The 17,564-nt window shown below is 39.1% G+C and overlaps 1 protein-coding gene across 9 annotated transcripts in view; it reads left to right on the plus strand.

The window, feature by feature from the left end:
• Positions 1-2,172: 2,172 nt before the first annotated feature.
• Positions 2,173-17,564, plus strand: part of WDR33 (WD repeat domain 33) — a 70,042-nt gene continuing 54,650 nt past the window's right edge. For 3 of the 9 annotated variants that reach the window (XM_036253275.1, XM_036253277.1, XM_036253276.1), the window contains exons 1-6: positions 2,174-2,435; positions 3,678-3,746; positions 4,459-4,563; positions 7,112-7,207; positions 7,373-7,524; positions 9,223-9,320. In XM_036253275.1, the coding sequence (XP_036109168.1) occupies positions 2,232-2,435; positions 3,678-3,746; positions 4,459-4,563; positions 7,112-7,207; positions 7,373-7,524; positions 9,223-9,320 (724 nt within the window). In that variant the 5' untranslated portion in view covers positions 2,174-2,231. Of the gene's footprint in view, positions 2,436-3,677; positions 3,747-4,458; positions 4,564-7,111; positions 7,208-7,372; positions 7,525-9,222; positions 9,321-10,450; positions 10,618-12,547; positions 12,628-15,701; positions 15,711-17,564 lie in introns of those variants that run through there. The other 6 variants (XM_036253272.1, XM_036253274.1, XM_036253281.1 and 3 more) reach the window with 5 other exon arrangements.

Raw genomic sequence — 17,564 nt, forward strand, 5'->3', positions numbered from 1 at the left:
ACAATTTAGCCCATAACAGCAATTAAGGGGCTCTGTTGTGACTTGGGGCAAGTAATTAATAACAATTTGCAGGAAGTGAAGCTGACAAAGGCATATGTGAAGACTGGTCACTCAGTTGTGAGGAATTTTGTTTCTGTTTTATTTTAGCGCTGGGTCTTTTAAAAAAATAGTTATTATAGTAGATGTAGACTATTATATTAGTTTGAGGTATACAACCCAATGATGAGACATTTATATAACTTACAAAGTGATCACCCTGATAAATCTAGTGCCCACCTGACACCATACATAGTGATTATGGTATTATTTGCTATTTAGGGCCACGTCTTGACTTAGAATATAGTTGTGCTTTTTATCTCCTTCTCTATGCTGGACTTTTATATCTGGAATGCAAATAAAACTTTACCATTCAAGGAAAAGTTAAAGTTTTTTTTTACAACAAATTTTACTCAACAGATTTGTAAATGGGAAGATATTTTCTTCCATCTCTATAAGGTTTAAAATGGAGTATGCATTTTCTCTCTTTAACATATGAATTATTCAAATATGTTAGTAACAACATATATTGTTTTGCATTTGACTTCAGTCATTTTCCCATATTTGTACACAAATCCTTGATTCAGCTCTTGGCTAGCACTTTGTGTCCATGTACCTAGCACCCAGCCTCAACACCGCCAACCGTCTGTTAATGTTTCATCTACTCCCCCCATCTGATTTTTTTCCAGTGGGTTAAATTCTTTCTTATTTTTATTTTAATCCTCACCCCAGGATATTTTTGCATTTATCTTCAGTTAGTGTGGGAGGCAGAGAGGAAGGAAGAGAGAGAAACATTGATGTGAGAGAGACACATTGAGTGGTTGCCATCCACATGACCCCAACTGGGGCCGGGGACAAACCACAACCGAGGTATGTGCCCTTAGCGGAAACCGAACCTGGGACTCCCCAGTCTGCGGGTTGACGCTTTAACTGCTGAGCCAAACCGGCCAGAGCTGGATTAAATTCTTTAACTGAAGGAAAAGTCACATAACATTCACTGTTTAAAAATTTTTTTTTCTTACTGGTTTTAGAGAGAGGAAGGGAGAGGGAGAAAGAGACAGAAACATCAAAGAGAGAGAACATTGATTGCCTGCCTACTGCATGTCCCCCACTGGGGATCAGGCCCGCAACTTGGGCATGTGCCCTGACCAGGAATTGAACTGGTGACCTCTTGGTGCATGGGTCGATGCTCAACCACTGAGCAATAAATAATCTGTGCATACAATAATCTTCCTAAAATATGCATATTTACATTATTGGAGTGTAAGTTTAACTGGAGAGCATTCAAGTTGAAAAATTATACGCTCTTAACAGTATTTTTTTGTTCAATGTTATCTTAATGCTGCCTGTATAAATAAGTAAATACACATACTGAAAAGTAAGTTTCTGTGGTAGTTACTTGCAGCCTTACATTAGATGTACTTGTAGCATTCATATGAAATAGGATAGTTAATTCCTCTTTCTGTATTCTTAGTAGATTTAAAAGGACAAAAGTCAGGCCTTAAAACGTTTGTAGTGATAAAATGGGATTTTTGTAGTGATTTATTGCTTATGATAAACTTTAAATGATTTGATTATCAAACATCTGATTAAAACTGCATTTTAAAAATGTGAACAGCCCTGGCGGGTTTGGCTCAGCGGTCAAGCATTGGCCTGCGGTCCCAAGAGACCCGGGTTTGCTTCCTAGTTCCCACTAAAGGCACGTACCTTTGTTGCAGTTTGTCCCCGGCCCCGTTGGGGTCATGTGGGAGGCAGCCAGTCGGTGTGTCTCTCTCACATTGATGTTTCTCTCTACCTTCCTCTCTCCTTCCCGCTCTATGTGAAGATAAATGCAAAAAAAAAAAAAAAAAAAGTGAACAGTGGTTCCGTCTCCCTGCCCACCCACATGCACAGCGCACAACAATCCTTACTCAGTGCACGCTGTTACAAACTGGTCTTGCCTTCCATCAGACTGCCTTTTACAGCAGGTGCTCATCATTAGCACTGATTCTGTGAATTGGCCTTTTGCAAATGTGTAACTGGTCTCTGCCATTAAATCTGATAGTTTGTAACTAGGTTGACTAAAAGCTAGAAAGGAAGCATATTAGAAAAGGGCAAAGAAGTGTAAAAATGTTCATTTGAAATGTTTTCAGTGTTGGTATTTGTAGTGAAAGTACTTTTTCCATACCCCAGTGTCCTAGAACGAAAACATCACCATGGCTACAGAAATTGGTTCTCCTCCTCGTTTTTTCCATATGCCAAGGTTCCAACACCAGGCACCTCGACAGCTGTTCTATAAGCGACCTGATTTTGCACAGCAGCAAGCAATGCAACAGCTTACCTTTGATGGAAAACGAATGAGAAAAGCAGTAAACCGAAAAACTATAGACTATAATCCGTCTGTAATTAAGTATTTGGAGGTAAGTCCAGGTCATGTGCTTCAGATGACCAAACTTTTTTTTTTTTTTTTTAAGGAGAAAAAAATTTAAATGCAGGTAATAAGTATAGCTGTATTTCTTGAAATAGTGGGATTTTAAATGATGCCAATTACTAGTATTAAAAAATATATATATGTGTTAAAAAAAACTGCATTGATTATTGTCACAAAAATTATTAAAGTTAGACTCTACTTTAGAAATAGGCTTTGTTCTAAAGAGTCACAAGAAATCTCAGAAGAGGATACTTAAAAAAATTTTTTTTCTTTATTGATTTTAGAGAGAGGAAGGGAGAGGGAGAGAGAGATAAAACATCGATGAGCCCTGGCCAGATTGGCTCAGCGATTGGAGCGTTGGCCTGTGGACCAGAGGGTCCAGGGTTTGGTTCCCGCTAGGGGCATGCACCAAAAAAACAAAAAAAAACATCAATTAAATAGAACATCGATTGGCCACCCCCTGCATGCCCCCCACTGGGGATCAGGTCCACAACCTGGGCATGTGCCCTGACTGGGAATCAAACCGGTGACCTCTTGGTGCATGGGCCAACATTCAACCACTGAGCCACACCGGCCAGGTAGAAGAAGGTACTTTAATCCCTAGTCCAGCCTTAAAATACTTGTTAAACCCACAGAGTACATGAAATGTTAAAAGACCCCCAATTAGTATGTTGCAGGCACATAGGAGAAACAGATTCATTCAGCGGTAAAGCCAGATTTAGTTTTTTCCATGTATTTCAGTTAGAAAAGTAGACTAGGAGAGTTTGAGAGAAATTGAGAAAACTAAGGGCAAGATATGAGGAATTTTGTTTTTTTTCTGGTACATGCCCTTAGCGGGAACCGAACCCGGGTCTCTCTGATCCACAGTCCGACGCTCAACCGCTGAGCCAAACTGGCCAGGGCGAAGAATTGGTTTATATGCTGAGGATTTTGAAGGAATTGGGGATGTCTCTCTACCGCCCCCCCCCCCCCTTATTAAGATATGTATGATCAATGAGAATGTGTTGGGGTTAAAAGGCTTTTTTTGATTGGTTGGGCATAATATGAGTAAGGAGAGGAGGGAAATTCTAATCAATGTTAGTGAATAAGATAACTATTATGTATGTTTTAGAATGTAATGAAAAAATTTAATCTTGTTTTTTCCTCATTTAATAATAGATTGCATTTTGTCAATTTCATATTGAGTGTAATTAGAACATATAGCAATTGATACGTAATCTCTTTTTAACAGAATAGAATATGGCAAAGAGACCAGAGAGATATGCGGGCTATTCAGCCTGATGCAGGTTATTATAATGATGTAAGTATAAGAGATGTCATACTTGCTTAATGTGAACCTCTTTGCTTGGATTTGAACCTAAAATCATGTGATCTCCAATTCAGTCATGGACTTTTCTCATCTCAACCTAAAATTTTCTCTCTTTTAAAAATCTTCACCCTAGGATGTTTTTTCATTGATTTTCAGATAGAGTGGGGTGGGGAGAGAAACATTGATGTGAGAGAGATACATTTATTGGTTGCCCCCTACATGACCCTTACCAAGGGCTGGGGATCCAACCACAACCGAGGTACATTCCTTTGTATGGAATCAAACCAGTGACTCTGGTCTGTGGCCTGATACTCTAACTGCTGAGCCAAACTGGCCAGGGCTTAAAATTTTCTTTTAATTCATGATGGGTGAAGTTTTGATTTGGGGCTTGAAGCAGTGTTCAACAAAGGATTACATTGCCCCAAAGTCTGGCTTATTGTTGACTTAGAGAAGTAATTGGGGAAATCTGGTACTTAATTGTATTTTTTGTTTAGTAATAGTTGGCATTTCCCTGTACTATATCTCAGTTTTCCTCATTTAATTATTATTATATATAATAATCTATTATTACAGTTTTTAAAAGTCCTGTGTATTTCTGAATTTGTCTTTAATGTTGAAATAATAACCTTGCATGTCCCTGGTTTATGTCCTGTACATAATCAGGAGCTTTTAAAACACCATTTTTTTTTTTTTTTTTTAATAGTTGGTCCCACCTATAGGGATGTTGAATAATCCTATGAATGCAGTAACAACAAAATTTGTTCGAACATCCACAAATAAAGTAAAGTGTCCAGTATTTGTTGTTAGGGTAAGTATTTTGTTGGATATTTTTGGAAAAATTGATTGTGTGTTTGTGAATGTATTTAACAGGACAAAGAAAAATTAAACATTATTTAAAATGTAAATCTGGGATAAAAATCAGTGTATTGCTAATAATTTTATTTTGGAATACCCAATTATTTATCCACTATATCTACATTCAGTAAGGTATTATTTTGGATTATTTTTTCTTGTGCAATTTCCATAGAATTCTTTCTGAGCTGGCCGTGAGTATATATTGCAGTAGGTCTCAGACTTGCTTTTGAATAGGAATGCTTTTGTTGTTTAGAAAGCAGCATCTCAAGGTGAATGAAAACTCATAGGTGTTACTAGGAAGGAAAATACCTGAGAAGAGCTGAAGACAAATGGTAGATCATAATTGTCAGTTTCCAAGGTACATATTAGGTATTCAATACGTTTTTACTGAAATTTTAAAAATATAATTTAAAAATAAATAGTACATTGATGTGGTTCAAAATATTGAAATATGAAGGGGTTTGCAGTAACAAAATGTCTTCCCATCTCTAGTTCTCCCAAGCTAGTTAATAGTCAAAGCTAAGCAAGTAAGAATTGTGTGAAAAAACACAGGACACAAAAAAGACAATCATAGCAAATATTTGGCGAATAACAAAATAAGTAAGTCCTCTCATATTAGGGAGGTGTGATACACAGACAGCATGGAGAACTGAGGGGATGGAAGAGATGCTGGTTTGAGCTCCATGAAAATGTTGCAGTCAGCCTGTGGCCCGAGTCTGCCTCAGAGGCCTGTATCAGCAGAAGCATCAGTAAAGAAACACGTATGCAGTGGTTTTTGTGTTAGTAATGCCAACTAGTATGTAGGATAATTGTGTTTGCCAGGGAATTTGGGAAACTGGTATGATGTGCAGCCATTTTAATTTCCTCTTAGTGTAACACAGAAAACCTTTTTGAAATGAATAAAATCTGAGCATTCTCTGTCCTATATTGTTTTATGGAAACATTTCTCATTTTGGGATCAATCTATGAAATCCTAGGAGAAATTTGCACATAGAAGTATTACAAGGTATGAGGACATAGAAACTGTGGGTCCTGTGTCTACAGTTTGGTTGCCTGTAGTATTTAATTGGTTGGGATCCACAGCAAATAACAGGAACTAGGAAAGTAAGAGGATTTTATTCATAATAATCCAAATCATAATCTGTAGGTAAGCAATGAAAAACTAGATTGTCATATATGTCTTTATAATTTACCAAATAGTCTTCATTTTATGTATTCTGCTGTTCCTGTTAGCACAGTTGTATTTTTCAACTCTGTGTGACAGTTTTTATTTTGGAAAATAGGATTGTTGTATTGACATTTTGTGTATTTACATCTTGTAAGGAAAAGTGTGTGTAAATCTATCATAGAAACTTGAAAATAAAAAGAAAGAAAAACTTTTTTTTTTTGGGTAATACATATATTTTTTAATCCTCACCTAAGCATATGTTTTTATTGATTTGACAGAGAGAGCAAGGCGGGGGGGAGAGAAACATCGATGTGAGAGAGAGATTGATCTGTTGCCTCCTACACACGCCCCAACTGGTAATTGAACTCACCACCTTTTGGTGTGTGGGATGACACTCCAAACAACTGAGCCACACCGGCCAGGGCTGAAAAAATACCTGTTTTGAGTTGATAAACATCACAGATTTTCTTCAATATGAAAATTGCTGTGTTAAAATATTTATGTAGTGTTTGTTATGAATTTGCTGTATTACTTTTTGGGGAGATTAGCATAAGATTTGTTACTACTTGATACTGAACAAAGGAGAGCATTAAAAAGCTTTTTTATTTTGTTTTGTTAGTACATTTGTTTGTCAGTGAAAGTTTGATAGTCTTGATGTCCTTAAATTGGTACTTAATTGTTAATGCTGCCCTGGCTGGTTTGGCTCAGCAGTTAGAGCATTGGCCTGCGGACCAGGGAGTCCCCGGTTCGGTTCCTGCTAAGGGCACGTTCCTTGGTTGCGGCGGTGTGGGTGGCAACCACTTGATGTGTCCCTTTCACGTTGATCGTTTCTCTCTCTCTCCCTCTCACTCTATCTGAAGATAAATGCAAAAATATCCTCAGGTGAAGATAAAAAAAATTAAAATAAAGAATGAATTAATTGTTAATGCTATTTTTTCATAAAATAGTGGTAGCTTTTCTGCCCGAATTAGTCCACTAGCTGTTGAAATTCTTCATTCAGTCTTAGAGTTTTTCTGTTGATTGACCGTTGTATCTATGTGAGTCTGCCATGTATCCCAGGACAGTGAAGTCTGGGCAGATTTTGTTGTGAAGTGTTCTTTAGAGTGCTTAGGCCTGTGTAACTGAGCAAGCCTTCCCTGCACTTTGTCAACCAAGTTCTTTTCTGACAAAAGACTTGCTTATAAATCTGAGCTACACTTAAGTGAAAGCCAGTATTGTCTGCTTAATGCTGATTATTGGGTATTTTGTAAATAAAGACTTTCTTAGTGTTCTAAAAATAAATGAAGGTTGAGGGTTTGTGGCCTTGTATAAGCTGTCCTTTTTTCTTCCCCAGTGGACTCCAGAAGGAAGACGATTGGTCACTGGAGCTTCTAGTGGGGAGTTCACCTTGTGGAATGGACTCACTTTCAATTTTGAAACAATATTACAGGTAACAGCAATCATCAGATGGTAGCATCTTGTGATATTATGTAACTTTATTGGCATTTTACACTCATAATTGGACAAATGGTTGTTGTAGGTGAATACATGCTCCTGTGAGGCCTCCCATCGTATGTTCTTGTATGTCATATTTACCAGTGTTCTGTTTTCACAGGCTCACGACAGCCCAGTGAGGGCCATGACTTGGTCACACAATGACATGTGGATGCTGACAGCAGACCACGGAGGATATGTGAAATATTGGCAGTCGAACATGAACAACGTCAAGATGTTCCAGGCACATAAGGAGGCGATTAGAGAGGCCAGGTTTATACACAATATACCATTTTCTGTAGTCCCTATTGTCATGGTTCAATTGTTCTCTAAGTGTATTCTGGGTGCAGAGATGCATGGGCTCTGTCAGATTCTGGGAAACTTTCTGCACCCTATAAACCCAATATTTTCCTTTGTTTTCACACACTCACCATTTTGCTGGCGCCTTTCTGAAGTAGTGTTGTCCTGGTATCTGCCTTTACAAGATGTTAGAGATGTATTGTCTGCCGCATTTTGCACTGGTTTTCTCTTTTCATTTATGGTTGATAATGTGTATTTGCTACTCCTTTTTATTACCTACTGTGTAAGACACGAATATTTCATTCCAAATAAAGAATTCAGTCTTTAATTATACAACTGAATAAAATCTAAAGCCTACAGAAAACACCTTCAGAATTCACACAAAATACAAGAAAAAAGGCTTAAGTGAAGACCTGGTTGGCTTGGTTATGCCACGACTCAAAGGAAAGCACAGTAGGTCTAAAACTCACAAGTAACTCTGGGTGTGGCAAACATTAATGGGTTAATGAATGGCCTCTGCAAACTTTGACACTGTAAGCAGATCACTGTCAAGAAGACTCTAGGACTTTGCTTCCCATCACTGTTGATACCATCAGTTATGCAAATGTGTAACAAGTGGAGTTTAAAAAATTTTCAGTGAGTTGTATATACATTCGAATATATCAGTGAGATATGTACAGTAAAACTGGAAAAAGAACGTTTCAAAATCCAGCCTGAAGCGTTGCTGCAGCCTCAGAATAAAGCTGTGTAGCATTCTCTGTGGCTGTGCCGCGCACATGTGGTAAGAGGTTGACATCTTTGTAGGAACATCCTCCACTGTAGTCACCGTTTCTGCTTTCAGAATCTTAACGAACATGGGTGGATAAACATGCTTCTGCAAAGACATTACTGTAGCGTCTGCCCATACATCATGTTTGCACTACTGGTCATTTCTCAGTCACAGGATTCAAAGGTTCAAGGAGTTCTAGAGTTAGATGAGAAACTTGATGGTCTTCCACTACCGAGAGGGAAAATGGCGCTCTCCTTTGCAGCAGATTCTTGGGCTTTAAACACAAGTCTGAATCTCCCTATTAACATTTTCGTCAGAAGGTGCACCATTCATGAGATAGCTTGCCAGGAAGAAGGTGTGGAAGTTTTCCTTAGACCTTTTAAATAAATGGAAGTATCATGTAGGAATGTTTATCAACCAGTTTTTTAAAACCTTGCCCAGAATTTTTCAGTTTATCATTTCATGAAGTGTCTGAGGTAGAAGCTGATGCTAACTTTTTGAGCAGTATTCCTTTGCGATTTAAAAGATTGTTTACAGGAATATTGCAGAAACAAAACTCATTTAGTTTCTACACTTAAATTAGCCCCGTGTTTTCTGTTGGTACAATAGGAAATTCTGTACTCTGGGCAGCACGACACTCAGCAGTAGTAATACACTCGTAAAGTGCTCTGAATATTGATGATTGAAAACCAAGAAGCAACCACTTTGTTACATTCTTCTTTTAATGAGGTGTAATGGTTAGCTGACAACATTCTCTTTAAGGCGTCCTCACGGGTGGATACTTCCCTCTTCTATTTGTAACGCTTTGCAGCACAGTGTTTTTATTTTTCCCCTGTCTGAGAAGCACAGATAATCTGTTAAATGCTGACTTCTTTCCCCTGCTGTGTGTCTTCATGTAACAGTTTCTCACCCACGGATAATAAATTTGCTACATGCTCTGATGACGGCACTGTTAGAATCTGGGACTTTCTTCGTTGCCATGAGGAAAGAATTCTCCGAGGTACGTGTACTAACAGTACTCATTGGAATATTTCAATAGGAAGGCGTTTGTGGTTAGCTCACAAGACCACAAGACTAGCTTACATCTCCATTCAGTTTTCTGACATACACACTGTCTCAGTCAGTCTCCTTAAAGAAACTAAACTCTCTCTCTGGTTCACAGTCATTTTGTAGATTTTACTATTAATATCATCTTTGAATTCTTTGAGCTATAAATTAAATGCAGTGTTTTCCCTTCTTCTTTTCCTTCCCCCCAGTTACTTATCTGTATGCATCTTTTAGGGCTTTCCTTCCTTTTCCTCTCTGGTACCAGGATACCTTTCTCCAGCATACTGACACTACAGTTGTACTTAGGTGGCTCCCATTCTCCTGGCAGTCTTTTTACAATATGAGTTCACTGATGTGTCCATAGTTGTACTTCTTAGTATTGCTATTTCTGAAAGCTGGTGCTTTTTTGTTGTAACACATTTGTACTACATGGCCCGTTTGTTACTAAATTTTGGAGGGATTCTTTGTTTACTTTTATTGATTTCATAGTTATAAACTAATGTCTATTAATTACTCCATCTTACAAAAGAAGTCTATATTTTCACTTGGATTAACTTAGTTATTGACTTCATAAAGTGGGACTATTGAAATACACCAACACCATCTACATGAATTTGGCGGTGGTGGGGTGGGGAATCACCTGTTCGGTATATGCAGGGTAAACATTCAGATAGACATTTTCACATCTACTGAAGTCTCATTAGTTATTACTGACTAGGAAGGTCGTTTTCTCAAATGCTTTTTTTGAACCTGTACTGCTTTAACCTAGAGTACATTCTACTTCACACTCTTGATTTCAGTATGCCATAAAAGTAACAGCTTCCATGGGTGTGTGGATGCCACAGGTACTGGGTACCAAGTGCATTATTCACACGTTCCCCTTTCTGTCCAAGAACCGGAGCTCATGGTCTTGGCTGTACTGTAAGTTTCCCACAGCGTTTCCGAGCTGCATTTGCAGCCTCCAGTGTGAGTGCCCTCTGGGCAAGAGAATGAGTGCTCTTCGTAGCTAACCCCTATGTCAGTATAGTCTTCTTTAAAAATCACATTTGCTTAAACATTCCTGGACTTGCACATTTTATGCAGGTTCGTCCGTAGGATTGCGTGGCAACAGCTCATGTAAGGAGATGGTCCCTCTCATGATGGAAGAGTGCACTCAGTGCAGGGCCGTAGTATTGCACAGCTTCGGGACTAGGTGTGGGCCATGGAGTCACAGGTCCAAGTGGTTTTGTGGGTGAGCACAGTGACCGGAAGGCTTACGTGACATGTTCACTGTAAAGTAAGTTCAGAGCTAGAACTGGGATCTGCCATGTGACTCTGAGCTGAATGCTGCACTGAGGGTGCATCTTTCTTCACCATTAGCAGAAGTCTCAGATGATAAATAGAAAAACAACTTGGTCTAGTCTTTGGAAGTTCTAAGAAAAAGAGGAAACAAAAAAATTTTATTTATTAAAAGTGATTCTAAACTACCAAAAACAATTAATTTTAAAGTGGACTAAGCCCTGGCCGGTTTGGCTCAGCGGATAGAGCGTCGGCCTGCGGTCCAGAGAGACCCGGGTTCGGTTCCTGCTAAGGGCACGAACCTCGGTTGCAGTTTGTCCCCAGCCCTGGTTGGTCATGCGGGTGGCAGCCACTCGATGTGTCCCTTTCACATCGCTCTTTCTCTCTCTTCCTTTCTCTCCCTCCCACTCTACCTGAACAAAAAATGGAAAAATGTCCTCGGGTGAGGATAAAAAAAATAAAAATAAAGTGGACTAAGACTATAATATCTGAAGTCAGATATAAAACTACTGTGCATCTTGGATTAAAATAAATGATAACATTTTTCAGTCCCAAGTTCTAATGAAGTATTACTCAATTTTGTTAAGGAAACTTATTTCTAAAGAGTGCTTAAGAATTTTTCCTCTGAAAGAGTGTATGTGAGATACTAAATAGCAGTTAAATATTTCCAGATTTGAGACCAGGTGAATTTGGACGCTGTCTCATTACCTGTTCTTTCTATAGCTTAAAAAATAGCCCCACTATCATGTCTATATTGATTTGAAAATTGAATTTCATTTTTTACATGGGGGCTCATTTTAATTTAAGTTTTTACTGTGGAAATTTCAAACATGCACAAAAGTATAATGTACCTTCATGTGCTTACATATGTTCTAGCCTATTCATATTTTTTGTTTTTTTAAATTAATTTTAGAGAGAAAAGGGGAGGCAGGAAGGGCAGGGGAGGTAGAGAAACATTGATGTGAGGGAGAAACATGGATCAGTTGCCTACCTTATGCTTCCCGAGTAGGGATCAAACCTGCAACTTGGGTTTGTGCCTTGACAGGGAATCGAATCCACCACCTTTTGATGTACAGGATGATGTTCCATCCAACTCAGCCACACTGGCCAGGGCCATGATTTGTGCTTTTAAAAAATAGTATTTTACTTACTTTATAGTTGTGATATTTTTCTTAGTATTTCAGTGAGTACGTAGGATCAGTATAACTGTTTTAAACCAAGTTAATGATAACACCCGAGCAGCAGTTCTAACACCGTAGCAGGTCTGGTGGGGTGGCTAGGTCACTACACTCCATTACCCATGTTCTAACTTTTAGAGATGATTATAAAATAATGGAACCAGTGTTACAATTTTCCTGTCTTTCACTTGGTGGGTTAGGGATCAGGGGATGATGGAACTCCAGTCCACGAAGTCAGACGACCAGGATCTTGCAGCTTCTGTACTGTCAATCGCCCTGTGTGCAGGGTCATGTTCACGGCCCCACATGCACTCGCAGCGCTGGGCAGGGGAGCATGCTTGATGCCTGCAGCATGTTAGTGTGGAACACTGGACCATCACTTGGGATTAAGTGTTTTTAAGTTTACATGAGCATAGATTTATTGTCAGGAAACTTGCTACTTAAAAGTTTATGATGATTGCTCCATAGGTAGGAAAAACAAACACACACTTATAAAACTGAATATAGTGTAGCATTGAAAAGTACCATCATAGCCGTGGACAGTTTTGCTCAGAGGTTAGAGTGTCGGCCTTCGGACTGGAGAGTCCGGGTTCAGTTTCTGCTAAGGGCATGTACCTTGGTTGCAGTTTGTCCCCCGCCTTGGTTGGGGTCGTGGGGGTGGCAGCCAGTCGATGTGTCTCTCTGACATTGATATTTCTCTCTCTTTCCCCCTCTCTCCCTCCAGCTCTATCTGAAGATAAAATGCACAAATGTCCTCTGGTGAGGATAAGAAAAAAAAAAAAAGAGTAGCACCATATGCAAATCAGCACCATTTATACACACTTATCCTTTTATAGTATGAATTGCAGCACTCAGTTTATGGACTGGTGTTAAAATTACATTTTAGCACCAGGTGTACGTGAGTCTAGATTTCAGATGTTTATGCATTTGACTCCAGGTGAAATACACCTATTAAAATTGATTTATTGCCCGGGTGGTGTGGCTCAGTGGTTGAGCGTTGACCCATGCACCAAGAGGTTGCCAGTTGGATTCCTGGTCAGGGTACATGGCAGGTTGTGGGTCAGATCCCCAGTGTGTGTGTGGGGGGGTATGCAGGAGGTGGCCCATTGACATTCTCGTTGATGTTTCCACCTCTCTCCCTCTCCCTTCCTCTTTCCAAAACCAATAAAGAAAAAAATTATTTAAATTGATTTATTTAATTAGCATATACTATACACACTACCATAGGTGGTATTTTACAAGTTGTGACCCCTATTGTGCTTAAAATTCAGTAGAGAAGGTAACATTTTTACACATTTAAGATGTTGGATAGTGTGGGAGAAGAGTCATAATAGCATTAGAAGTATAGTATAATCAGTGTAGAGTTAGAATCAGATCAGTTAGAACCAGCTAATGTAAATGAGAAGGGTTGAGAAATGGAATATGTAAGAACACTGAGGTCAACTTTAGTAAAAAGCACAGCACTCTTAAAAAGAATTCAGGCCCCAAGTTTCACATTCTTGAAGTTTATTTTACCTTCCTTATTTTAAGAATGACACATTATACTGACTGTGTATCAGGCATGTTCTAAGTGTTTCAATTAATCTTCCTAATGAATGTGTAAGATCGGTACTTTTATCCACATTTTAGAAATGTATAGCCAAGGTAGGAAAAAGTTAAGTAAACCTGCCTGGGGTCATAATTGAACACAGGTTGCTTGGCTCCAGAGTTCATACTCTTAACCACTATGTTAAACTGCCTCTTTTCTGTTTGAAAAGTAACAACAGCACCCGGCCAGTGTGGCTCAGTGGTTGCATGTTGACCCATGCACCAAGAGGTTCAATTCCCGGTCAGGTCACATGCCCAGGCTGTGAGCCAGATCCCTAGTGGGGGGCATGCAGGAGGCAGCCAGTCGATGTTCTCTCTCATCGATGTTGCCATCTCTCTCTCCCCCTCTCTTCCTCTCTCTCTAAAATCAATAAAGAAAAAAAAATTGAAAGTAACAACAGCAATAACGTTTTCCTGAGCTGTGATGACAGAATTATAGAGTTGTTTTTTTTTTGAAGAGGAGAGGGGTATGGGTAGAGGGAACTCTTTTAGGTACTCAAGTTTATTTTACCATATCCCTAGAGGCTATATATTTTAACAACAAAATTTAACCACAGTGAATAGTTCAAATTGCATATGGGTTATAAGATACATACTACGTTATAGAAAGAGAACATGGACATAAGAAGATAATACTGAGACTTAGGAGCACTCACAGACAGAAAATGAACCCTGAGTACAAACAACTTAAAGAATATTACTACTACTTTTGAGAAGTCCCTGTGTATTCCTTTCTGGTTGCATTTCACTGTGATTTTGAATAAAAGAGATTTATCCCTCTGCAAAGAATTTGTGGTTAAGCAGTGTGTTTTTGAACTGTGTGAAAACATGTTTACAAAGTCTGAGTGTTTCAGAAGTCTCTGATATTTTTTATTGGAAATAATTTAACTTACTAAAGTAAAATTGACAAACCATGCAGTTTATGATTTAAAGGACCTTAGTTATTTTTTCACAAAACATTCCATAAAATCCTGTCTATTCTCCCACGATGAAAAACAGAATCATCCATCTTCCTTTAAAATAGCCTGTAGTAGAATAATTCCTTCCAGTAACATAGTACATGTTAATATTAAAAGCACTTCAGACACATCGCACGTAATCATTCAACCAATCATGTGGACATATTTTATATAGGGACATCTGTTTTCTCTGTATCTGGGTTTCCTTATTTTGATTTAAGGGTCCTTTTCCTCTGCTCTCCTAAAAATACTAGATCATGGTAGGTTCTCCTATGTAAATAATTAGCTGAGTATATTATGAAATGGAAAAAGACTTAATATTTACTTCTAATGCACATTATTTGAAGAAATCAATAGGTCCTAAAATATTCATTTTATGTGGTACAGTAACAGTTTTACAGGAATTGTTTTAGATTTTTATATTTGGCTTTGTTCTTTCTATCTTTGCACTTTTTTTTTCTCTTTTGGAGAAGGAGGGAGGGGGAGAGAGAGAGAGAGAGAGAGAGAGAGAGAGAGAGAGAGAGAAACATAGATGAGGGAGAACATTGATTGACTGCCTCCTGCGTGCCTCCCACTGGGGGTTGGACCCATAACCTGGGCACGTGTCCTGGCCGGGAATCCAACCCGTGACCTCTTGGTGCATGGGTTGACGCTCAACCACCGAGCAACACCAGCCAGACTCTTTGCACTTGTTTTTATTAAATTTTATTATTACTTTTTATTAATTGATTTATTTTTGTTACAGATGTCCCCCCCCCCCCCACTGATTCCTCCCTCCCCGTCCCCATCTTTGTTGTCCATGTCCATTGTTCATGCACACATGCATATAAGCTCTGTGGTTTATCTCTCCCCCATCACACCCTCTTCTGGGGATTGTCAGTCTGTACCCCACATCCATGTCTCTGGGACTACCCCATTCCTCAGACTGTTACGTTCATTATATTCCACAAATAAGTGAGATCACATGATACTTGTCTTTCTCTGGCTTGTTTCGCTTTGGACAATACTTTCCAGGTCCCTCCATGTCGTTTCAAAGGATAAGAGGTCTTTCTTACAGCTGTATAGTACTCCATTGTGTATATGTACCACAGCTTTTGTATCCATTTGTCTACTGATGGACACTTGGGCTGTTTCCAGGTCTTAGCTATTGTAAATAGTGCTGCTACAAACATGGGGGTACATATATTCTTTCTGATTGATGTTTCAGGCTTCTTAGGGTATATTCCTAGAAGGGGGATCACTGGGTCAAATGGCAGTTCAATGTCTAATTTTTTGAGGTAACACCATATTGTTTTCCATAGTGGCTGCACCAGTCTGCGTTCCCACCAGCAGTGTACTAGAGTCCCCTTTCTCCACACCCTCCCCAATACTTGTTTGATGATTTGTTGATGGCGTTTGCACTTGTTTTAAACATTACATATGATATGGTGAAAACTTGTGGAAACGAGCTCTGTGGCTTTTTGGGTGGCCGAGCTGCATGTTGCTGCAGTCATATTTCAGAGTTGCAGCTGGGTCTATAGCAATTCCCAGACATTTACATATAAAGATTCCAGTGTTTTGACAGTGACAAATTGCTGTGATTAACAATGTAAGCAGCTGATTTTCAGAAAGAACCTTTGCATCTTGTGCATTCATTAAATGTTCTATAGGTATCTGCTTCAATTAATTTAAGTAATGAGACTTAAATTTTTATTTGCTGATGCTTTAGCTGCCCTGATGCATTGCAGAGCTTTCCAGCTAATTAGACCTTTGATAGTTTTTAAAGTTAAAATTCAGAGCTTTGGATAAAGGTGATAAAATTAGATGCATATGTAATAGGCTTTGACTTATTAGTAGGTGGTCCTTTAATAAAAGTATGTGATTAAAACATGGTATCATAAAAGATAGTTATTTGTTGTCCTGGCCAGTTTGGCCCAGTGGTTGGAGCGTGGGTCAACGGACCGAAGAGTGAACGGTTTGATTCCCCATCAAGGGCACGTACCTGGGTTGCAGGTTTGGTCCTTGACCCTGATTGGGGTCGTGTGGGAGGCAACCATTCGATATGGTCTCTCACATTGGTGTTCCTTTCTCTCCCTCCCTCCCTCTTTCTTTCTCTCCCCTCCCCGACCTCCATCTGTCTCTCCCTCTCTCCCCCTTCCCCCTCCCACTCTATCTGAAAATCAATGGAAAAATATCCTCGGGTGAATATTTAAAAAACAAAGTTATGTAGTGATGGCTAAGTACCACAACAGATACTGTTTTTTTTATTCACTTTTTTCTTTTACTCACCTTTTGTTTTGTTTTTTTTTATCCTCACCCGAGGATATTTTTCCATTTTTTGTACAGATAGAGTGGGAGGGAGAGAGAGGAAGGGAGAGAGAGAGAGAAACATCGACGTGAAGGGACACATCGAGTGGCTGCCACCCGCACGACCAACCAGGGCCGGGGACAAACTGCAACCGAAGTACGTGCCCTTAGCGGGAACCGAACCCGGGTCTCCGGACCGCAGGCCGACGCTCTAACCGCTGAGCCAAAGTGGCCAGGGCTTTTACTCACCTTTTTATGATGTTTGGGAAAACCATTTTAAAGTTTGATTTAAATCATATTTCAGGAATTTCTGAGAAGCATCTAGAGTACCCTGATCACATTAATTTCAAAGAGAACAGAATCATGAAAAGTTAAAGTAGTATTTTTTTGTTGTTGTTCTGTCAAGCCTAATGACTGCTTTTTCTGATAAGTAGTGTGTAACCTCTACTCTTCTGAAATGAACTCCACTGATCATTACCACTACACATAAAACTTCTTTAAAAGGGTGTCAGTGTGTGTGTGCGTGCGCACGCACACACACGCACACAGGCTCTCAGAAGGGAAATCTTTAGAGAGTTGCTCATTAAGTGATGTTAACTGCTTCCATTTGAGAACCAGTGGCTTAGAATATGTCATCCTAAAACAACCCTATTTTCATAGAATTACTGGAGGGGTCACAGGAATTGTAGCTAAACCATAGGCCATCTTTGGAACTAATCTGTGGATCATGGTAATAGAGCTTAACTTTATAGCTTTATGATTGAAAGGTCATTTCCAAAGTAAGTTTCCATTGGATGGTTGATACCTGTGAAGCAAGTCTTCAGTCTGAGGCAGGATATTTTCTTGGCCTATGTCATTTTTAATCTTTTTTTTTTTTTTTTTAATCTGAAGATGGCTTGCCTTGCAAAT

Source organism: Molossus molossus, unplaced genomic scaffold (assembly GCF_014108415.1).
Source record: "Molossus molossus isolate mMolMol1 unplaced genomic scaffold, mMolMol1.p scaffold_m16_p_11, whole genome shotgun sequence".
Classification (NCBI taxonomy): domain Eukaryota; kingdom Metazoa; phylum Chordata; class Mammalia; order Chiroptera; family Molossidae; genus Molossus; species Molossus molossus.